The sequence below is a fragment of the Emydura macquarii genome, unplaced genomic scaffold (genome assembly GCF_026122565.2).
Source record: "Emydura macquarii macquarii isolate MOO-44397 ecotype Brisbane River unplaced genomic scaffold, CSIRO-AGI_Emac_v2 contig_968, whole genome shotgun sequence".
Taxonomy (NCBI): domain Eukaryota; kingdom Metazoa; phylum Chordata; order Testudines; family Chelidae; genus Emydura; species Emydura macquarii.
The window spans coordinates 184,444-203,211 of record NW_027131105.1 but is presented as its reverse complement, the minus strand read 5'-3'; the positions used below and the strand labels follow the sequence as shown (position 1 = coordinate 203,211).

At 37.5% G+C, this 18,768-nt stretch overlaps 1 protein-coding gene across 2 annotated transcripts in view; it reads right to left on the bottom strand.

The window, feature by feature from the left end:
- ATG7 (autophagy related 7) overlaps positions 1-18,768 on the bottom strand; it is a 233,792-nt gene that overhangs the window by 192,611 nt on the left and 22,413 nt on the right. Inside the window, exons 10-13 of one of the 2 annotated variants that reach the window (XM_067543746.1) lie at positions 17,302-17,395; positions 13,859-14,003; positions 13,160-13,318; positions 2,091-2,285 (exon numbers count right to left, since the gene is read on the bottom strand). In XM_067543746.1, the coding sequence (XP_067399847.1) occupies positions 2,091-2,285; positions 13,160-13,318; positions 13,859-14,003; positions 17,302-17,395 (593 nt within the window). The remainder of the gene's footprint in view (positions 1-2,090; positions 2,286-13,159; positions 13,319-13,858; positions 14,004-17,301; positions 17,396-18,768) is intronic. The other variant, XM_067543747.1, reaches the window with a different exon arrangement.

Here is an 18,768-nt window from a genome sequence, read left to right as displayed (position 1 = left end):
ATTCCCAGGTTCTGGCAAACAGAGGCTAGGGACACTTCAGACACTTCACTGCATCCTTTTTTAATTGAACTTATTGTTTCTGGTCAACACATCCTTCAAGACTTTAGAACTAGTAGATCTCACCCTTTCACACCTAATTTTTATTCATAGTTTAGAGAGGAAAACAAGCTTTTGTACTTTTTAAATTAACTTATTCTTAACTTTGAATGAACTAGTCATTGAACTGAACTAGTTGAATAAAATGAAATTAAGAAAATATTCTCTCTGTACCCGTGGAAGAGGCTACTACTATCAAAAGTTGGTTTAGCACTTCTACAAACGCTGGTTCCAGATGATTTGCCAGTGACTTCGACTGGTTCAATGGTCTTACCTTCTTTAAAACTTAAGCAGAAAACATGCACTGCCTAAAAATTTTTATTTTATTTAAATGATTTTAACAGATTATAGTAAATTTAAGCCTTGATAGGTCATAATTTCAAATTTATTTAATAGATTCATTTTATAAAATAAACCTATATTTAATTTAAATAAAAATAAATTAAAAATCTGATTTTGTTAATTGAATTTTATAAACTTTATAAAAAACTTATACATTTTTAATTGAATTTTTTAATTGAATTTTATAGCACAATGCAGTCCTGGTCTATGATTAGGACTTGCAGGCACTATGGTAATACAAATAATAATTATTAATAAATACCAGTAATGATTTTATTGATTGTCTTAGGGATGTGAATTTCAAAAACGTGCGCATTTCTAAAAGGGTTTTCTCTTTATAACATATAGTTGTTTATCCTCCTCCTAAATCCTGTGTAGTGACATCACAGTGCTGAATCTGTGACAACACAGTCAGTTCAACAGCAAGCAATACAGGATTATAACTTAATTTCAACATCAAGCACACAGAACCTTCTATAAGAAGGAGACAGCCCATTTTCAAAACCCAGTAATACAGGATTGGTTAGTAGACCCCCCTAGTTTTAATGTTGCCTGACACATCCAACCATAAGATCCTGTTTTCTGTTGTTTATAGCTTTTCCAAACTTAAACAGTTTGGACTGAAATTTTTCATGTCAGGCATCTACTTCAGGCTGAATCTTTTTGAACAATTTCAGCCAAAATGGCTCATCTCTTTTCAAGAATGAGGCTAGGGAAAAATACTTTGTTTTGTTCATATTAAAAACTTCCGGTGACTTTTTTTTTTTTTTTTTTTTGAAAGTTCTAGCACCTCCATGGTTCATGAAGTTATGGGACTGGATTGTTTATATTAATCGATTCTGGTGTATGTTTTAATCTGATTCAGGTAAATTGACTTTAAATTAACACACACATACAGAGTCTCAGAACCTGATCCTGCATACACTTACACATGTAGCCCCACTGCCTTAAAGGAAAGAAGGAGTGTCCAGTGGTTGGGACACTAGCCTGAGACTCAGAAGATTCAGATTCAATACCCTGCTCCTCCAGAGACTTCCTTTGTGATCTCGGACAAATCATTTACTCTCTCTGTGCCTCAGTTCCCCATCTATAAAATGGATATATTGCTTCCTCACCAGATGCTGTGAAGACAGTTACATTACAGATCGTGAGGCACCTCACATTATGCTAACAGGAACCACTTAAATATCTTAGATGGATATGATCAGCCCAGATGCTGTATATTGCTGGGTGAATTTACAGAGAAGTACCCAAAGTTATTTATTTTACTAATGAAATGCTGGCTAATTCATACATTTTTGCATGTACAGTTTGCCTTCAGATCTCAAAACGTACAAATCTACTTTGGAAATTGTCAACGTTTTGACAGCCTGTATCATTCTCCACCTTCATCATCATTCTTTCAGTCTTCCTTCATAACGAGTAAGTTACCATTCCCTCTCGTCACACACCTTTTTCTCACCTGCTGCTTTGTCTCTGAGTCTACTGATAAAGTGTCTTGTGCAAAAACACCTGAAATGGTATCATGTAATTCCGGTTGATTGGTCAGCGATTGCAGAGTCCTGTCAAGTTCTTTTGGCCATAAATGGCAAGTCATTAAGTGAGACTTGCAGCATGACCACAGGAATATTAAGAAGGCATGTGTACTGTACCTTCCTCTTGCTGGCTGCAATGACAGTAGGAAGCCATCGACTTTCTCTAGTGTCCATTAACAGGAAAATAACATCATGAGCATCAATGAGCTGTTCAAGCTGTGCCACATCCTTTCGAGCCTGTTCCATGGTGACTTCAGAAAAATTCACTGGGTGACCTGGCATGGGGATGCTCATGTTAAATCCTTCTGCATTCTAGGGGAAAACACACAGGAAATGGACACTTCAAAACAATGTATTAAAACAGACAAAATTCTTGGACTTGAGAAAAACTATAGAAGGTTGGATTGTTATTTTCATGACAAGCACAACTTAGAGGGCCACACACTTCATTGCTTATGTAGGCCAAGCTGGCAGGTGGTGGGAGGGGCAGGAATGTTTTCCCTACTCCTGAACCTGTAGCAATTTTACAGGATACTGACAATTAACTAATGCTCCTTGAAATATTGGAAGTGATCAAATACAATCTACAAAAGTTATTGTATTAAAGACAGAGAAATCGAAAAAAATCATTGAGTTGAGTGTTAGGCCTCACTTTGCACAGCCAAAAATTATGTACAATTAATAAATTTCACTGATGACAGATCATATAAGTATAACCTGAAAGATATTATTCCCAGAACAATCAAATTACTCATGCCCACTGAATTATTGTAGGAACAGTTAAGATGAAGATAAGAGTCAACATTTGGGTACTACTGTAGTTCTTGGGCTGCCTGCCTTTGATAAAGTCCTCATTTCTCAGATGTAAGGAAAAGACATCTAGAACGAATAGCCAGATTCATACAGTGGAGCAAAACAGAGTACTACAGGAAAGAGCAGCGCTGAAGATTTGTCACCAAAATAGTTTATTTTAATTCATTTGTAACACACGCAAGTAAACACAGCTTCTGTGCAGCACCTCCAATATTCTATCACTTGAATACAATGCACCAGGAAAATTAATTTTTTCTGGGCTAAGTACAGCCTTAGATTAATAATACTTTAAGAATAAAAACTCAAAAGTAAGACAAGTCATAATGCTTAATATACTACTTGAAGGCGGTCAGAAACCTATATAGAACAGAATAGCTGACAAAAATCAGCAAAGCTCTATTTATAGTGTGACTATAAGGATCCAGCCTGCTAATTTAGCGCTGTTAACCAACCTTTTTCAACAGGTTTTCAGATCACATTCCATTTGACTAGTCTGGACAATCAAGAATTACAAGACAGAATAAGGTGGTAACTTGGTTTTTTTCTAGTCTGTAACACATGCTAGTTTTTGCACAGACTGTCGTCTCATCATTTCTTAAATGTAAAAATTAAAAAGACTGAACCATTTTAATTATACCTTACAAGTATCTCTAAAACAACCTCCAAATTTCACCTAGTAGAGTGATTAATTTTATTCACATATAGCTTTGATCTTAGAACAGCTCCCCAGTTACTTTACACAAGGTATTAAGTGGACAATAAGATCTCTGTTAGGTCTTATTTGAGATCAAATCTTTACCCAATTACCGTTAGAAGATGGAAAGCATCATACGCTGTACCTCTGTTATTTCAAATACTAAAATAGCAAAACCTCACAGTCTTCAGTGATACTTGTGTAATTTAAATGGTCACATATTAACTTGATATAGAAGGAAATAACTTCTGAGACTCACAGTCCCTATCCTCAGATGCTCTGCAGGCTTCCACTTCACAGCTGCTGAGAGCAGCCTAATCCTGCTGCAGAACCTTACAACATTTCTCTTCCATGTCCATATTTGAACAAGGTGAACTCAGCTGAACATGCACTGGAGAGTCCAAAGAGCACATACATGGAGGAAGAGTCATTTGAACCATGTTGCTCGTCTGATAAGTACTTTTATAAAACATGTAAAACATCTGCTATCAGATAAAAAAGTCTCTCCATATGTACTACAGCAGCACTTAGGCTATGTCTACCCTATGAGCCAGTGATGTGATTCCCCTACTCACGTACAGATATTTGCACTGGTTCTCATCGAGCTAATGGGAGTATAAATAGCAATGTAGCTCAATAGCACAGGTAGCAGAGGCACAGCTGATTTGTGCCAAATACATGTCCACCAGTTTTCAGGCACGTCTGAGCTTGCTACCTACCTATCCATGCTACTGTGGCTACCCTGCTATTTATATTTGCAGTAGTTTGATGAGCGCTAGCATGAGTATGTGTACACAAACAGGGAAATCACCTCCCTAGCTCATAGTGTAGACATAGCCTTACGGATTCAACCAGGTCAGGGTCCTATTGTGCTAGTCACTTAAACACATAGTAAGTGACAGACCCTGCCCCAAAGAGCTTACAGTTTAAAAGTCAAGACATAACAGCTGGACGAAGCAAAGAAGTGTGTGTGTATGTAGGAAGAGGAGCAAAAACAGCAGGTTTTCACATAGACTAGTGATGTGCAAATTCAAGAGGAAAACCAGACAATTTGAAAGAATATATAACAAAATACCCATAAAAATGAAAACACACATTGTTAAGGGGAATTCTAAACAACTATGTGAAGGCCCTTGCTGCTGAACAGAAGGTTCAGGTGGGTTGATCCAGATATTACCTAAGTCTTCATTACAAAATGATACATGACTGACGTACAATTGTTGGGGAAGAATGGGTGAAGACATTAGAATGAAGTTTCCATTCCAGAAGACCCTCACAATTCTGACCAACACTGAATCCTCTGACTCAGTCCCATTCCTTCCAAATAGTTTGGCCATGTATGAAAGCAGGATCTATGGAAATTTTTAACCTTTCCCACTGCTCAGAGCTTAAAGATTTTTTCATTAACATAGCCAAAAAAATCACCTGCTTCCTGGTACAATGGAATTTCAAACCCACTGGTTATTCATCTTCTAAGTTTTTGAAAAGAATACATATTTAAATTGGACTAAACAGTCCTTAAACCTATTAATATCACTGTCATTTTTATTTTTTTCTGCATAATACAGATAAAGTATCAAACATATCACAGGTCTCAAATATATGTGCACTCGTTAGAATAATGCAAATGAGAGTCTTTGGAATGGATGGTTTCAATAATTACGGGATAGGTTCTGTTACCCTAATCGGCAAAATAAAATGGAATTAAATGTAAAAGAACATTTTGCAATTTTTTTTTTTTAAATAAAACTAAGACGTGTGAATTAACCAGCACAAAATGTCTCATCTAAGAAATGCTGCAGAATCAAAGGCTTCTACGAGACACTAATTTACACATGAATGTTTTGTTTCAGCATGATTCTGGCGGTATTTGGGAAGTGAATTTTTAGCTGAAGGTCACCCATGGTCTATTATTTATCCTGTCCAAATGAAATATTACACAGTCCACAGGGTTAAGGGGAAGTATGACCAAATACAAAGTTAATGTATTTTATAATTTCTATGGTAATAAATTATAAATACGTGTGTGTGTGTTTATACACACAAACATGCACACATTTTTTGTAAAGTTTAGTTTGTAAATACATATGCATATAGGTACACAAATGTACATGTATACAAACACACCACTTGAAATTTTGGGATTATGTAAGATTATTAAAATACATGTTCTTTTTTAAAACTGCGCTCTTCAGTGATCCTTATAATGTAGTTGAGTTCAATTACCAGTAAATGGTGCATCCCAATGTTCAATTCTACTGAAGTAGTTAAACTTTCAGTTTGGTGCAGAGCATATATTTATACATCGGCTTGGTCGATTTCAATTTTTTTAAAGCATTTTCCCCCCCAATTTTATCTATTTAAATTTTAAACAGTTCCAGGAAATTATTGGGGGAGTGAGGGTGGCCAGAATTATTTAACGACAGTAGATGTTGAGATTAAAAAAGTTACAGCTTTATAATTGTTAAAACAGAAATTGTCAACATCACATGTCAAAATATACTAAGTAAGTGTCCTTAAAATGAAAATGAAACATCAGAATACTGTACTGCATTACATGTTATTTGGTTTTATACTCACAAAATGGGATTCTTTAGTTCATGTGAGCACTATCATAAAAATGAGTAACACGTGCTGGAGTCTCCATACTTTTCTTCATAGCTGATCACATTTTTTATATCTGGCTCCAACGATCATACTCTTAAGAACAAAAAGCTAATCTTAACCAAATATAATTTCTGGCATAGCCTTAGGAAAAGGTTGTGGCTAAGATTAATTTTTCAGGGACACTTCTGATTTTAGAAGCATTTCTGATTCCTCTCCACATACAATTCATATTCCCCCTCATTATCAAAATAAATGCTTACTTCTGATCTGGACCATCAATATACCCATAAATAAAATCTAAGCTACAGGATAGTATCACAGATTAAATCCTTTGGGAAAAAATAGACATAAAACAGAATTGCTGCATTAACGTAACTGGTCTGTTAAATGAACATCTGTGAACATTTTCTATATCAAATATGTTAAGACAAAATCCTGAAAACACATGCATTTCATGTTTGGATAGTCCAGGAAAGGATACTACATAAAAACCTATATGCTATAGGCCAATAGCCATAATGGTATAGGAAAGCAGTCAATGAATTATGTGAATGATCCAAAATGATTACCATACATCTGTCAAAGGGACACAAGTCCATGAATCCTGCTATTCCATTGACATCTCTCTCCTACTTTACTTACTAATTATAGTGATAAGTTTAATTGTATCTAACATATTCCTTAAAAAACTCAAGCTCTTTTTCAAAGGTTTCTGTTTTAGTTGTAGTTTGTAAGAAACTGCTATTCTGCTTTTCAATGAGACAGGGTGTAAAATTAATGAGATTAACAAGAGACATGAAACACAATGGCTGAGCGTTTTAAAGCCAACTAGGAAAATTAGATACTCAATCCCACTAAAATTAATGGGAGGAGCAATGTGTGAAATCCTAACCACACTGAAATCAATGGGAGTTTTTCCATGACTTCCATGACGCCAGGATTTCACCATCTAAATTCTCTAGCTGGGTTTGAAAACCTCAACCAGTAAATTTAAACTGTAGAAATGTTGCACAAAAACAGAAGGAAGAAAAGCCACTCTAAAAACTATGTAAATTACAAGTACTTTTGAATTTCTGGCAATACTTCCCTTTTCAACCCTACCAGCAAGTACACTCTAGATGCTGCTTCCCCGTAGCAGTGAAACTAGGGTGACCAGATGTCCCAATTTTATAGGGACAATCCCTATATTTGGGGCTTTGTCTTATATAGGTGTATATTACCTGCCCCCCATCTGTCCTGAATTTTCACATTTGCTATCTGGGTACCCTAAATGAAACAATGAGGGAGAGAGACAGGTCAAGAGTCACTAAAATTATTGTCTAGGCTTCTGAACACTTAAAGACAATTTTGGCTATTTCCTCACCGATATAAAATCCTGAATACCTAATCTATTCATTCACAAGTATTTACGCTCCTGAACAGAAATTTTGATAGCAAAGCACCAGGACAATTTGCAGCAAATAAAGGCAGCTCTATTCTGAAAATTTCAGCAAAAGCAGCTCTGCTTCCAGCTAACAGCAGCTTCACTGTCCAAGTATTCCAGTCGACACCCCTAGGCTCAAATGTTCCCAAATTTGGGTCACTAACCCTACCCCATGCTCTCCTGAAGCACACAAAATTTCAGAGGAATCCAACTAGAGCGTGTCATTTTTAGAGGACTTAGAAAGGTCAACCTTTAAACAGAAGTCATGATGCAAACTTAACTATAGTGGTGCTGCAGCACCAGTATAATACTGGGCAGCATTTAAAAAACACTGCATTTGCCTGGAATAAAAAAAAAGGAGGGGGGGAATATCAAAGCAGCAAACAAAACAAACAAATCAAACAACTGAAATGTTTACTCAGGAAAGTCCTTGTGCATATAAGGGGACAAGTTTTGCTCAAGTGTTAGATCTAAAAGGTAGCAAATTGACACTGGAAAAAAAAAGTTTCTTTTGTGCTCTCTTTCACTGGCAGTGTGTTTTTGTTTTATTTTATTTTAAAATGTACTCATATCAGTGCTACAGAATTACAGACTCCTGTGGTATAATATCTGTATATTTCCCCCTTTTGCCAGACACAAAATGGTTACTGGTAAGGTTTAGATTATAAGGTCTTTGTGGCAGGGATTGTCATTTCCTGTTTGGCTGGGCAGTGCCTAGCACAATGCAACCACATACGCTTGAGGCTACAGGTCTCTACTGAACAACAAAATAATAATAAAAATAGGGTTCATGTAAACATCTATGGCAACCCAAGAGTTAAAATAAAATACAAACAGCTTTCATTTCTCATAATTAGGTAACGCATCACGAATAACTTATTGCCAAATTTAACATCATGCCAATTAATCAGAGACTTAATATTTCTGTGCTTGCAGTATCCTAAGTATAAATGCAGAGTACTGTAAGCCCTTGGAATAGCAAAACATATTTCCAAAACACTTGGAAAGAAACTTCTTTATAATGTCTACTTAACTGGGTAGGGTATGAACAGCTGTAACAGATCGATGTTACACAGTGTATGCTTCTCAATAAATTTTGAAACACCTTTGATTATTTTTATTAATAATGAAGGTGGATAAGAGAAATTAATAATAATTAGAAAACGAGTTAAATATATTAATGTATTAAAGAATCATTACACGATTGTTTGGATATCATATAAGGTCAAATGTGAAGTTTAATTATCTCAAATATACATTTAGAGCAATACTTTCCCCCAGTTAATTCCTTTCAGTAGGACTCTGTAGAAAACAGGAGGCAAGACAGTTAGTGTCAGTCATGTGTCAGAACTGCCCACTCCCCTCTCAACATTGCTTGTACACCCACATTAGGCCAGATATTCAGATATGCTCAGCAGCTTCCATTGTGGCAGTCATGGCCAGTTCTACAGAAGAATTTGATATCCAATGTGTGAGTTGTTTTGAAAATCTGGACCCAGACACAAGCGCTGAGCTCTTATGAAATCTGCATGGCCACTGTGTGTATGCATTTCACAGGCCTCTTACCCTACTCCTCCACAGGTCTTGAGACATTTGAATAATTTTATTAAAAATATCCCCCCTCCACCAACTGTCCTCTCACTATTTACATCCACATGTTAATTTATGTTCTGTGTTAGTTTAGAATTTTGAAACTGGATATCTAAAACAGGGGACATCCCAGAGGAGCCAGGTCTCATTTTTCCACCACCCTTTTCAGTCTCAGGCCTAAAACAAAAGAACAGTGAGGAAAAAATGCCAAAGTCTAACAGATATTTGCACAATTCAACTTGCCACATCGCTTACAAAAACAGGATATTCTTAATTATCTCTAGCACAAGGCCAACTTCTCTCACCTCATGTTAACAAGAGAATGAAAGTCAGGTGGGACATCAGAGCGAACAGGGCACAGGCCTCTAGATAAGGCCACAATGGATACAGTGTGCAGAAATGGTTTCAAGCATACAGGAAGCTGAATTCACTGAAGTAGTAATGAGCACTGACATAATTTGAAGATATTAAGGACATAGTTTAAGAGGAGAAAAATATCTGGAAAGCCCACATGATTATGGAATTTAGAAAAAAGTCAACACTGGCAGCAGCTAAACCAATAAAAAATACAATCATTTGAAGTATAAATGGAGGATTATAGACTATTTAGGAGTTGGGAAGAGAAGACACCACACTGCTTTTGTGAAGAGAAGAAACTGTCACATTTGAGAACGACGTTTTAAATTACATGACCCACATGAAATGAATAATCCCTATTAATGGGCCAAATTCTAATCCTAATAGTTCAATACTAATCACTTGGAATCAGGATAATACTATTTCACACTTTTTTTAAAAAGTTACTATTTACAGGATACAATACCCACAAAAATATACATAAACATTTTAATAAGATAGGTAAAAAAAAATCCAGTGAACAGTCTTTATGCCTTCTTCCCCTCTGTGGAGCATGCACACAAATACATAGGCACTGTAATACACAAGATCCCCTTCTGCCTCAACCTCTCCCCTCACCCAGTAGAACTGTGTTATGTTACTACTTTACATTTCATGTTTTTCCCCCTGGGCACTCTGGCAACCCCCAACGCCTCCTTTCTAAATAGCACTTGCTGTTTGAATGTAATGATTCTTCTGCAAATGTTAGAAAAGATGCACATATTTATTCTAAATCATGCAAACCTCCATTCTGAAGAGGACTCTTTCAGGAAAAGCTGTTTTTACTGTATATCGTGAACTACAACCCTGTAATTCTAATGTCTAATAATAACTCTGCTATCAACAAACAAAAAGATTCAAATCAGTTGGTCTAATGGTGTTCCATCTAGCTTAGATAAATTTAAGTCCAAATGATGTTTTTTGAAAAGTTAACCAAGCTTTAGTGAAATTTTTGGCAAATCACATTATTTCTAGTATTTTAGAAACTATGTCTACAGTGGTTAATTTCTTTTCAACACATTCAGCATTTGTTGCAATGTCGCAAGGCTCATCTATTCATATGGGCAAACACTGATCCTGCTAACACTTACGCACATAAGTAACTACACATATGAACTGCTCGACTGAATTCAATAAAGCTAGTCTGATGTATAAACATACCAACGTAAGTGTTTGCATGGATGAAGACTATGAATATATTTCCAGGAAAGCTGATGGAGAAAATTTAAATCAACATCTTTTGTATATTTATAATGCTATTCCTCCATTGTTATATCAAAACACTTTCTGAACCTTTCCCAAATATGTAAAAACAGCAGCAGCTCGCCACCTGATCTAATAGAAAACTATGCATTTCAGACCGTTTCCCTGAATTTGTGCCTGCTTACACTAAGGTCAAATATTCCAGGATCTCAACAGTCAAACATACTCCTCAAACTAGCTTCCAGCAATAATTTATCAAGCTTACTGCATGTAGCCATCCTGCTAACTGAACTCCTAGCACTGAAGGATATTGTTCAAATACTCATGGTAAACTTTAGGAGTTATAACCTACTAGAATTCTCCTATCCTAAGAATTCTTATTGAGAATATATATATCAGATTAGGTTCAGAATGTGTAGTCTAAATGACAGTGACTACATATATATATATATATATGTATAAAAAAATTGTCAAGTAACTAGGGTGAGAAACTGAATAAACTTAATTTTAATGCATAAATGGGAAGTCTTTTTTCACCTTTTTAGAGAACTAAAGAATCTTAAAGCTACATCATTAAGTATACAGTATGACAAACTATCACAAATGCCTCTTCCAAGTGCCATGATACTGTAGATGTTCAACACTCCCATGTGACGTAGCCTTTAGCTCTCCGGAACATCTGAGATTTCAATTCACTGAGGCAGTTCTTGCCTTGTGTAATAGGACATGCCCCCATCCCACTGGTACAAAAGCTAATGAGCATTCCTGCACTCAGGCAGCACCAATTAGGCACCCTGCAGAACATGCTCCACCTGGAGAAGGGAAGCTTAAAAAGGTGAAACTCACCACAAAGAGACAGAAGTTTGCCCAAGAGCAAAGGCTGCTAGAGACTAGTAGTGAGCTCCAGTAGCAAGGGAAGCCCAGCCTGAGGCAGTGGCTAGCCTTTCCTGTTTCCCCTCCCTTGGGTGGGGATAGACTCACACTACAAGCCTGATACGGGCCAGTGTCCCTGGAGTCCTGCTCCTAGCTAGTGACCTGTGGTAGGACCTGGAGTGCAGAAAAAAGTCTTCCTATATCCCCAAACATTTTACATTATATTCTTTGAAAAACTTGATTCATAACCAATGCTCAATGACAAACAATTAGGCTACTAGCTATTTTTTAAAAAAAGTTAGTGAGAAAGCTAGTTAAGAAAACACTTTCAGATTTTACAAGGAAACACTTCCAAAACTGGAACTACACCACTGATCATTCCAAATGCATAATGTTCCCTTGTGGTGATTTCTAGACCACTAGGTCATTTCAGTCCAATGGCATCTGATAAAAGTGAAAGATCTGCCTCTTTATAAATGCTGAAAATCATCTTAAATTAAGAGTTTCTTATTAAAGATGTGTAGGCAAGAGAGTCCCTTTCTAGACCAGGAATCAGGTTATCCCAGTGTTCCTACCAACCCTTTACTGGAAACCTTAACTTTTTACCAGTTTACCCAAACCCTGCCTAAAAAATGTGGGAAAACATGGTACTAACCTGTGCCCTAATCCTGCCATTGGATGCACAAGTGGATCCATGCCCCCATAACAGTCCCCACTGATGACAGGGGTCTGCTCAAACGGAATCTGATTTCAGGACTGGTGCCTATATTTTCAATGATATTTCATCTAGTATTCCCAAATTTCTGACAGCAGAACACATACAATATCACTAACTTTTTAATCCCCACCCTCCAATCCTGTAATTTCCAATCTGTAATTTCAGAACAGACACTACCAATGGTAATTCTCTGGCTTTTTAACAGATGGGAAACTAACAGGCATTTAAGGGACAACTGCAGTGGTCTTAGATGCACTTGTGAAAATATAATGCAGACCTCTCTATATAGCAAACTGCAAACAGATGTTAATGCCAGAAAAATGATTACATGAAAGTCTAGCAGAAGAAAATGTCAGACAGTGAATGGAGGCAAATCTGGGTGATAACCAAAGTGGCTTTGATTTGTGTTAATTGTCTCAAAATGAAATAAAATTCATATGCATAAGCAATCAAATACCAAACTGTTTACATATGATTGAGAAAAAGAACATGGATAGATCTTCAAGATTGTGTGGAACATTCAGAGCCTTTAAATGTATTCAATGCAATTGTTCCAAAATCAGCCATTTCTGAAAGCACATTAAAACTCACCAAAGAAGAGAAAATGGAGAACAACATTTGTTTACTGTGACACTGTGGAAGGCTGGTTGAGATGAACCCTAACAACTCATATCGTTACATATTTTCATTGCCATAAGTAGTTTTCATTCCCTTGCTCCCTGCATGTGAAAAAAGCTCCTATAGTTTGCCAGTCACTGCAGTACAAAGTTGGTTTCTTTGCATTTTAGTTTCCTGCTCCCTATGAAGCTATTTAAATCCAGCAATCTTCTGAATATGTTAAGATTTAACCACCAAAATATTTTACTTACCACTCCTGGGAATATTTTTTGCATCCTGTCTGCTGCTGCAAGTGCCTTAGGTGTCCCACCACTGAGACAGTCTTCAAACTCATACAGAGTCTGTCGTACAGGGTTGGAATAGGAGATTTTTGCATTGTCCACAAATGTGATCTGCCTGACTCCCCATCCCTAAAGAAAAACAATGCAAGTAATTGGTAATGACTAATTTAACAGTATAAGCACTTCGTTCAAAGGATGTAACAAAAACCCTTTTTAGTCTATAGTGTTAAAAACATAAGTGGACTTTTGTTCACAATTCCAAATTCTAGGTTTGACTGCAGACTAAGAAAATCTTAATTTAAAATGATTTTCAGCATTTCTAAAGAGCCAGATCTTTCACTTTTATTAGTTTTAGAAGATAACTATAGTACTTTCCTTTTGATCACACTGAACTGTGTCTCATTGGCACAATTTCTTTATTTTCAGATATTTCAGTATGAATTTGATTTTGTAAAATCATTTATTTTATTCAGGACAACTTTTCACTTTGTACCTGGGCAATTTTTAATAAAGAACACACACATAAAATTGCAATATTTCTCTGATAAACATAAGACATATATATACATGTTGATTTCATTGTATTCTTCCATTCTTTAGCATAAGGATGAAAAAAGCAACCTTTATGAGACACAACAGGTTACCTTCAGGACTAACTCCAGTACTTACCATTAAGGTTCTGGCTACATTACAACCCAGTGTACCAGCTCCTAGCAGCAGACACTTAGCAGACACTACCTTTTCCAGGTCAAGAGTAGGCACCAACCGCCAGCACATCAATTTAAGATTAAGATCCACAGATGACTCAGCTAACCTATATAGTGAAATAAAACAAACGACATCATTCCTGAATACTCCGTAATGCAGAATTGGCTGTTTGTTCCAATTAGAGCGCTAGTTCTTTTTTTGGGGGGGAGAGGAAGGGGCTGGAGCCTTCCCATTCATTACCCCATATGCCCTCATGACATGTCCCAGCAGCAGCTATCACCTCTCTCTTTTTCTGTCCACTTGATCTCTCCTGCATTCAGCTTTTCTTCCCTTTTTAAACCTTGTCTTTTCTTTATCTCCATTTTTAATTTATTCTTTACTAACTTCGTTGTTGTTGTTGTTTCTTAGTTCCCTTCTCTCCAGCCCAGCAAACCAGAAGGCTACAATGTCTGTCTGTCTGAGGTTTTTTCATGGCTCCCATCAATGAAGTATCTGAATGCATCACAATCCTCAATGTATTTAGCTTACATTTATTCATAATCCTTATTGTATTTATCCTTTAAGTAGGGAAGTATTATTATTCCCATTTTACAGATGGGGAACTGAGACACACAGAGAATAAGTCACAAAAGAAATCTGTGCTACTGCAGGGAATTGAACCTGGATCTCTTGGGCACTAGGCTAGTATCCCAGGCACTGGACCACCCTTCTCCACAGGAAAAAGGATCTGGTCACCTTAGAAGGTTCTTTGGTACAGGATGCATGTACTCACAGGGCTGACACCAGAAGCATGGAGGCAAAATGGAAAAGCTTAGGCTAGCAGGCTATATGTGAGCTCTTCCTCCCACAGCAACCTGTGCCTAGATACTACAGAGCTGAATCGAGATATACAACGGAGCAAAAAATCTGTACTGCATATATATCTCTATCTCTGACTAAGTGGTCTCTAAAGGTACATGTCCAAGGTCAGGAAACATTGCACTAGCTAATAAAATAATTAAGCACATGTTCAGTATGAGCACCTCCAAGAATACGTAAAAAGAAAAGTAAAAATCACACAGACTACCTCTGCATGACACTCCCTGCTATGAACATGGCAACAGATTTGCCATGGTCAATAGATTTGCCATTAATCAGTCCATGCAACTTTGGCCCTTGTAGAGTATTTTTAAAGGTACTCTGCATACATTCTACTAAACATTTTGTTAATCATGTATATAGTAATAAATAAAAAGGTAAAGATGAAGTGTTATACCACAGCATTATTTACCTATGCAAATTCTAACATTCTATCCTATTACCATCTCATATAAAAAACAATAGGCCAAAAATACTAACCTAACAAACTTCTATAAAATTTTGTACTGTGGTTCTTACAAATAAATTAGTAAAGACCCTAAAACAAGAACAAGATGACAATCAGTAATTGTCCTATTTTTAAAAAAACTTATTCTGTAGACGTTTGAAAAAATTGACATAAAACATATACTTCATGCTAGGAAAAATCATATACTACAGAGGCCCATAAGTAATAATCCAAAAGAAGGCAGTCCATGAAAATGACATTCAGGTTCATAGAGTTTAAGCCCAGAAGGGACATTAGATCATCTAGTCTGACCTCCTGAATAGCACAGACAATTACATTTCACTCAAGTATTCCTATATTGAGCCTAGTGATGCTAGCTGGACTGAAGCATTTCAGTCCTCAGGAGATCAAACTACTGTGTGCCATAGGCAGAAAACAGAAAAGACCACAATACCACCAATCTCAAGGCCTCTGCAAAGGCAGGGAACTGATGAGGTGACATATGCTCAGATGATTCTAGCAAGAAATCCATGCCCCATGTTGCAGGAAAAGGGGTGTGTGTGTGTGTGTGTGTGTGTGTGTGTGTGTGTGTGTGTGTGTGTGTGTGTGTGTGTGTGTGTGTGTGTGTGTGTGTGTGTGTGTGTGTGTGTGTGTGTGTGTGTGTGTGTGTGTGTGTGTGTGTGTAAATGATTTAATTATTTTGGATTAAGTCTAAAGTCCATTGAAGTTAATGGAAGTCTTCACTGACTTCAGTGGGGTTTGGATCAGGCCCCTAAAGCTTGCTGGATAAGATGCTGATCCACATTTTATATTCCAAGATGAACAGCAACTGACCCAAGTTTGAAAATGAGAAGTGGTCTTTCACCTCAGATTCCATTCAAATGCCACAAGTAAATTATCCCACTCCCTCCCCTTCAACTTTGTTAAATTCTTCCTCTGCTGCTTCTCAGCCAGTAACCCTCACACTGCACAAGAACTATTACACATGCCTTCCCTCCGAGTGCAGTACTGGTTGCTTTGTAGAAAAAGTTTAAAGGATTGTGAAGCAGGAAACCAGTTTCATTTTCTGCCTATGCTGGATTTACTGGCTGGTCAATGCACCAGGCTTTTAAAGTTCTGATCAGAGCAGATCACAGCAGCTTGTCCATAAGGGAGATAAATGACACAGAACATATACAGGGGTCTTCTTTCTGACAGTGTCAGCCATCCTTACCCTCAGCATGGTCCCTCTTTCAGTATCACACAAGTCGTGGTATTGTTTTTAATCACCTTCTCTTTGCAGAGGGCTCCACTGCATCACATCCAGTCATAGTGTACAGCTATGTACCATATACTCATTTTTTGCCTCTTCCAGTTTCTCCTCAGGGAGGGAATGTGTGCATTTTTTCTACCTCTTCCACCATTCAGCTGAACACCTCAGAGTTAGAGGGAGTGGAGAACGATCCATAAAATTAAAGCTGTTCAATCCTGCAAGGTGCTAAACACCTTCAATTTCCACTGACTTCAGCAGGAGTTGAGGGCACTCAGTTTCCCACAGGAATACTCTGCACTCTGCACAATCAAAACCTAACTGCACAGTGATGGAAGTTACCACAGACATATTTTCTACAGCAGTTAACTTGTTCTTATACTTTAATGGCTAACAAGACATATTATGAGTCTCCAATGATAAGGTTCTACCAGAAAGGAAGGACAATAAGTAAACCACAGAATTCAATAATGCAAACATAGGTCTATTGCACAGAAACACAGATGCATAGAAACAAAGCTTGCATTCAACTAAATTTAAAAAAAATAACTAATCTGGACTTCCAAGTTAGTGCCCTATCCTAGAAGCACTTATTCCTAGGCACGGTGCTTTCTACTGTGAAAAGTTCCATTATCTTCAATGGGACCATTCACAGGAATATGCATTGCACCTGGTAATAATGGATGACAGGATTGGGCACTAACATTGTCACAACTATATTTTCTTTCCTGACAAAGCACATTTGAGATCCAGGTCGTCCTTGAACCTTACATTCTCTCTTCCCCCAAACCCTCAAAGCCTATATATTTCAAGCCTGATCAGATTTTAATATTTTTAAACACCACATACCTTTTAGGATCCATACATTCACTGAGATTCACCATTCTTGGACCCATGCCTCCTTTTTGGTTTTTCTCCCATCCAACAGCTTTTGGACAATCTACTTTCCAGAAAAACAAACCAAGAAGCAAACAAATCAACCAAAAGTCTTGATATTAAAAATGTGAATTTCACCTTGCCAAAAAAAATAAACTTTCCTAAAACTGTCAATTCATTAAGAATGTTAACTAACGGAACTCCTCACTGCAACAGAGATTCTATCATATGGCAAAAAACTGGTGGAAAGTTTCCCTTTGTTCATATTATGTGCACCATGCACTGCTTTTAGTTTCTTCTAGTGTTTTAAAGCATGTTGGCTGAAAAGTCTTAACTAACATGCTTTTAAACATAACTTGTTTTCCTAGTCTGGACTTAAAGTCTAAGGTATTGAACCTAAATACTCAGCTGCACCTAATTAGTTCCCAGCTGTGAGTGTCTCCCTGAGCTGTATCTGAAGTCTCACTGGGAATTAACCATCAAAATCCCAGGCCATTATCGAGACAGAGGGGTCTCCTCCTAAGGACACCACTGGGGTAGGGTACAGCAAAGCTTCAGATCCTCTCAAGGGAGTACCAAAAATCTTGTTCACCCAAACACACATGCCTATATCAGATTTTAAACTAAGTTTCCTGTATTTGAGCATTAAGTTTGGCATCTACAGATTCAACACTCAGTATTCATTCACCATATAACACCCAAAGTGCGCTAGGCACTTCAGAGACAGAGGCCTGGTCTACACTGATGTCTTAGGTCGATTTAAAGTCCCTTAATTCGAATTAATTACACCCGCGTCTACATTGCCACCACTGTTAATTCGAATTAAGGTGCCTGTAAAATCGACTTAATAAGACCACCTCTGCAAGTGGCGTAGTGCCTAATTCGAATTCGGTAAATCGAATTAGTGTCAGTGTAGACGCAATGTGACTTAATTCGAATTAATTGACCTCGGGAATGTATCCCATAATGCCCCATTTTGACTGCTCTGGGACAGTCGCGCTAGGCTGCTCTGTGGTCACACTAGCAGGAAAAGTCCCCTCCCCTCAAGCCCCGGGAAGATTCAAATTCTCATTTCCTGTGCTTGCTGCTAGCGTGGAGAGAGATTTGCCACAGTTCTCAGCATGGCTACTGTAAAGCCCAAACGCGGTCCAGCATGGAGTTGGCCAGAGGTCTTAGACCTCATTGGGCTGTGGGGTGAGGAGTCCATTCTGGCTCAGCTCAGAGCCAGCAAAAGGAATCTGGACATTTATGGGAAGATATCACAGGGCATACTGGAGAAGGGACACCAGAGGGACACTCAGCAGTGCTGAGTGAAAATCAAGGAGCTGCACCAGTCGTATCAGAAAGCCAGGGAAGCTAACAGCCACTCAGGCTCCTCTCCCAAAACATGCAGGTTCTATGATGAGGTGCATGCAATTCTAGGTGGCAATCTCACCACAG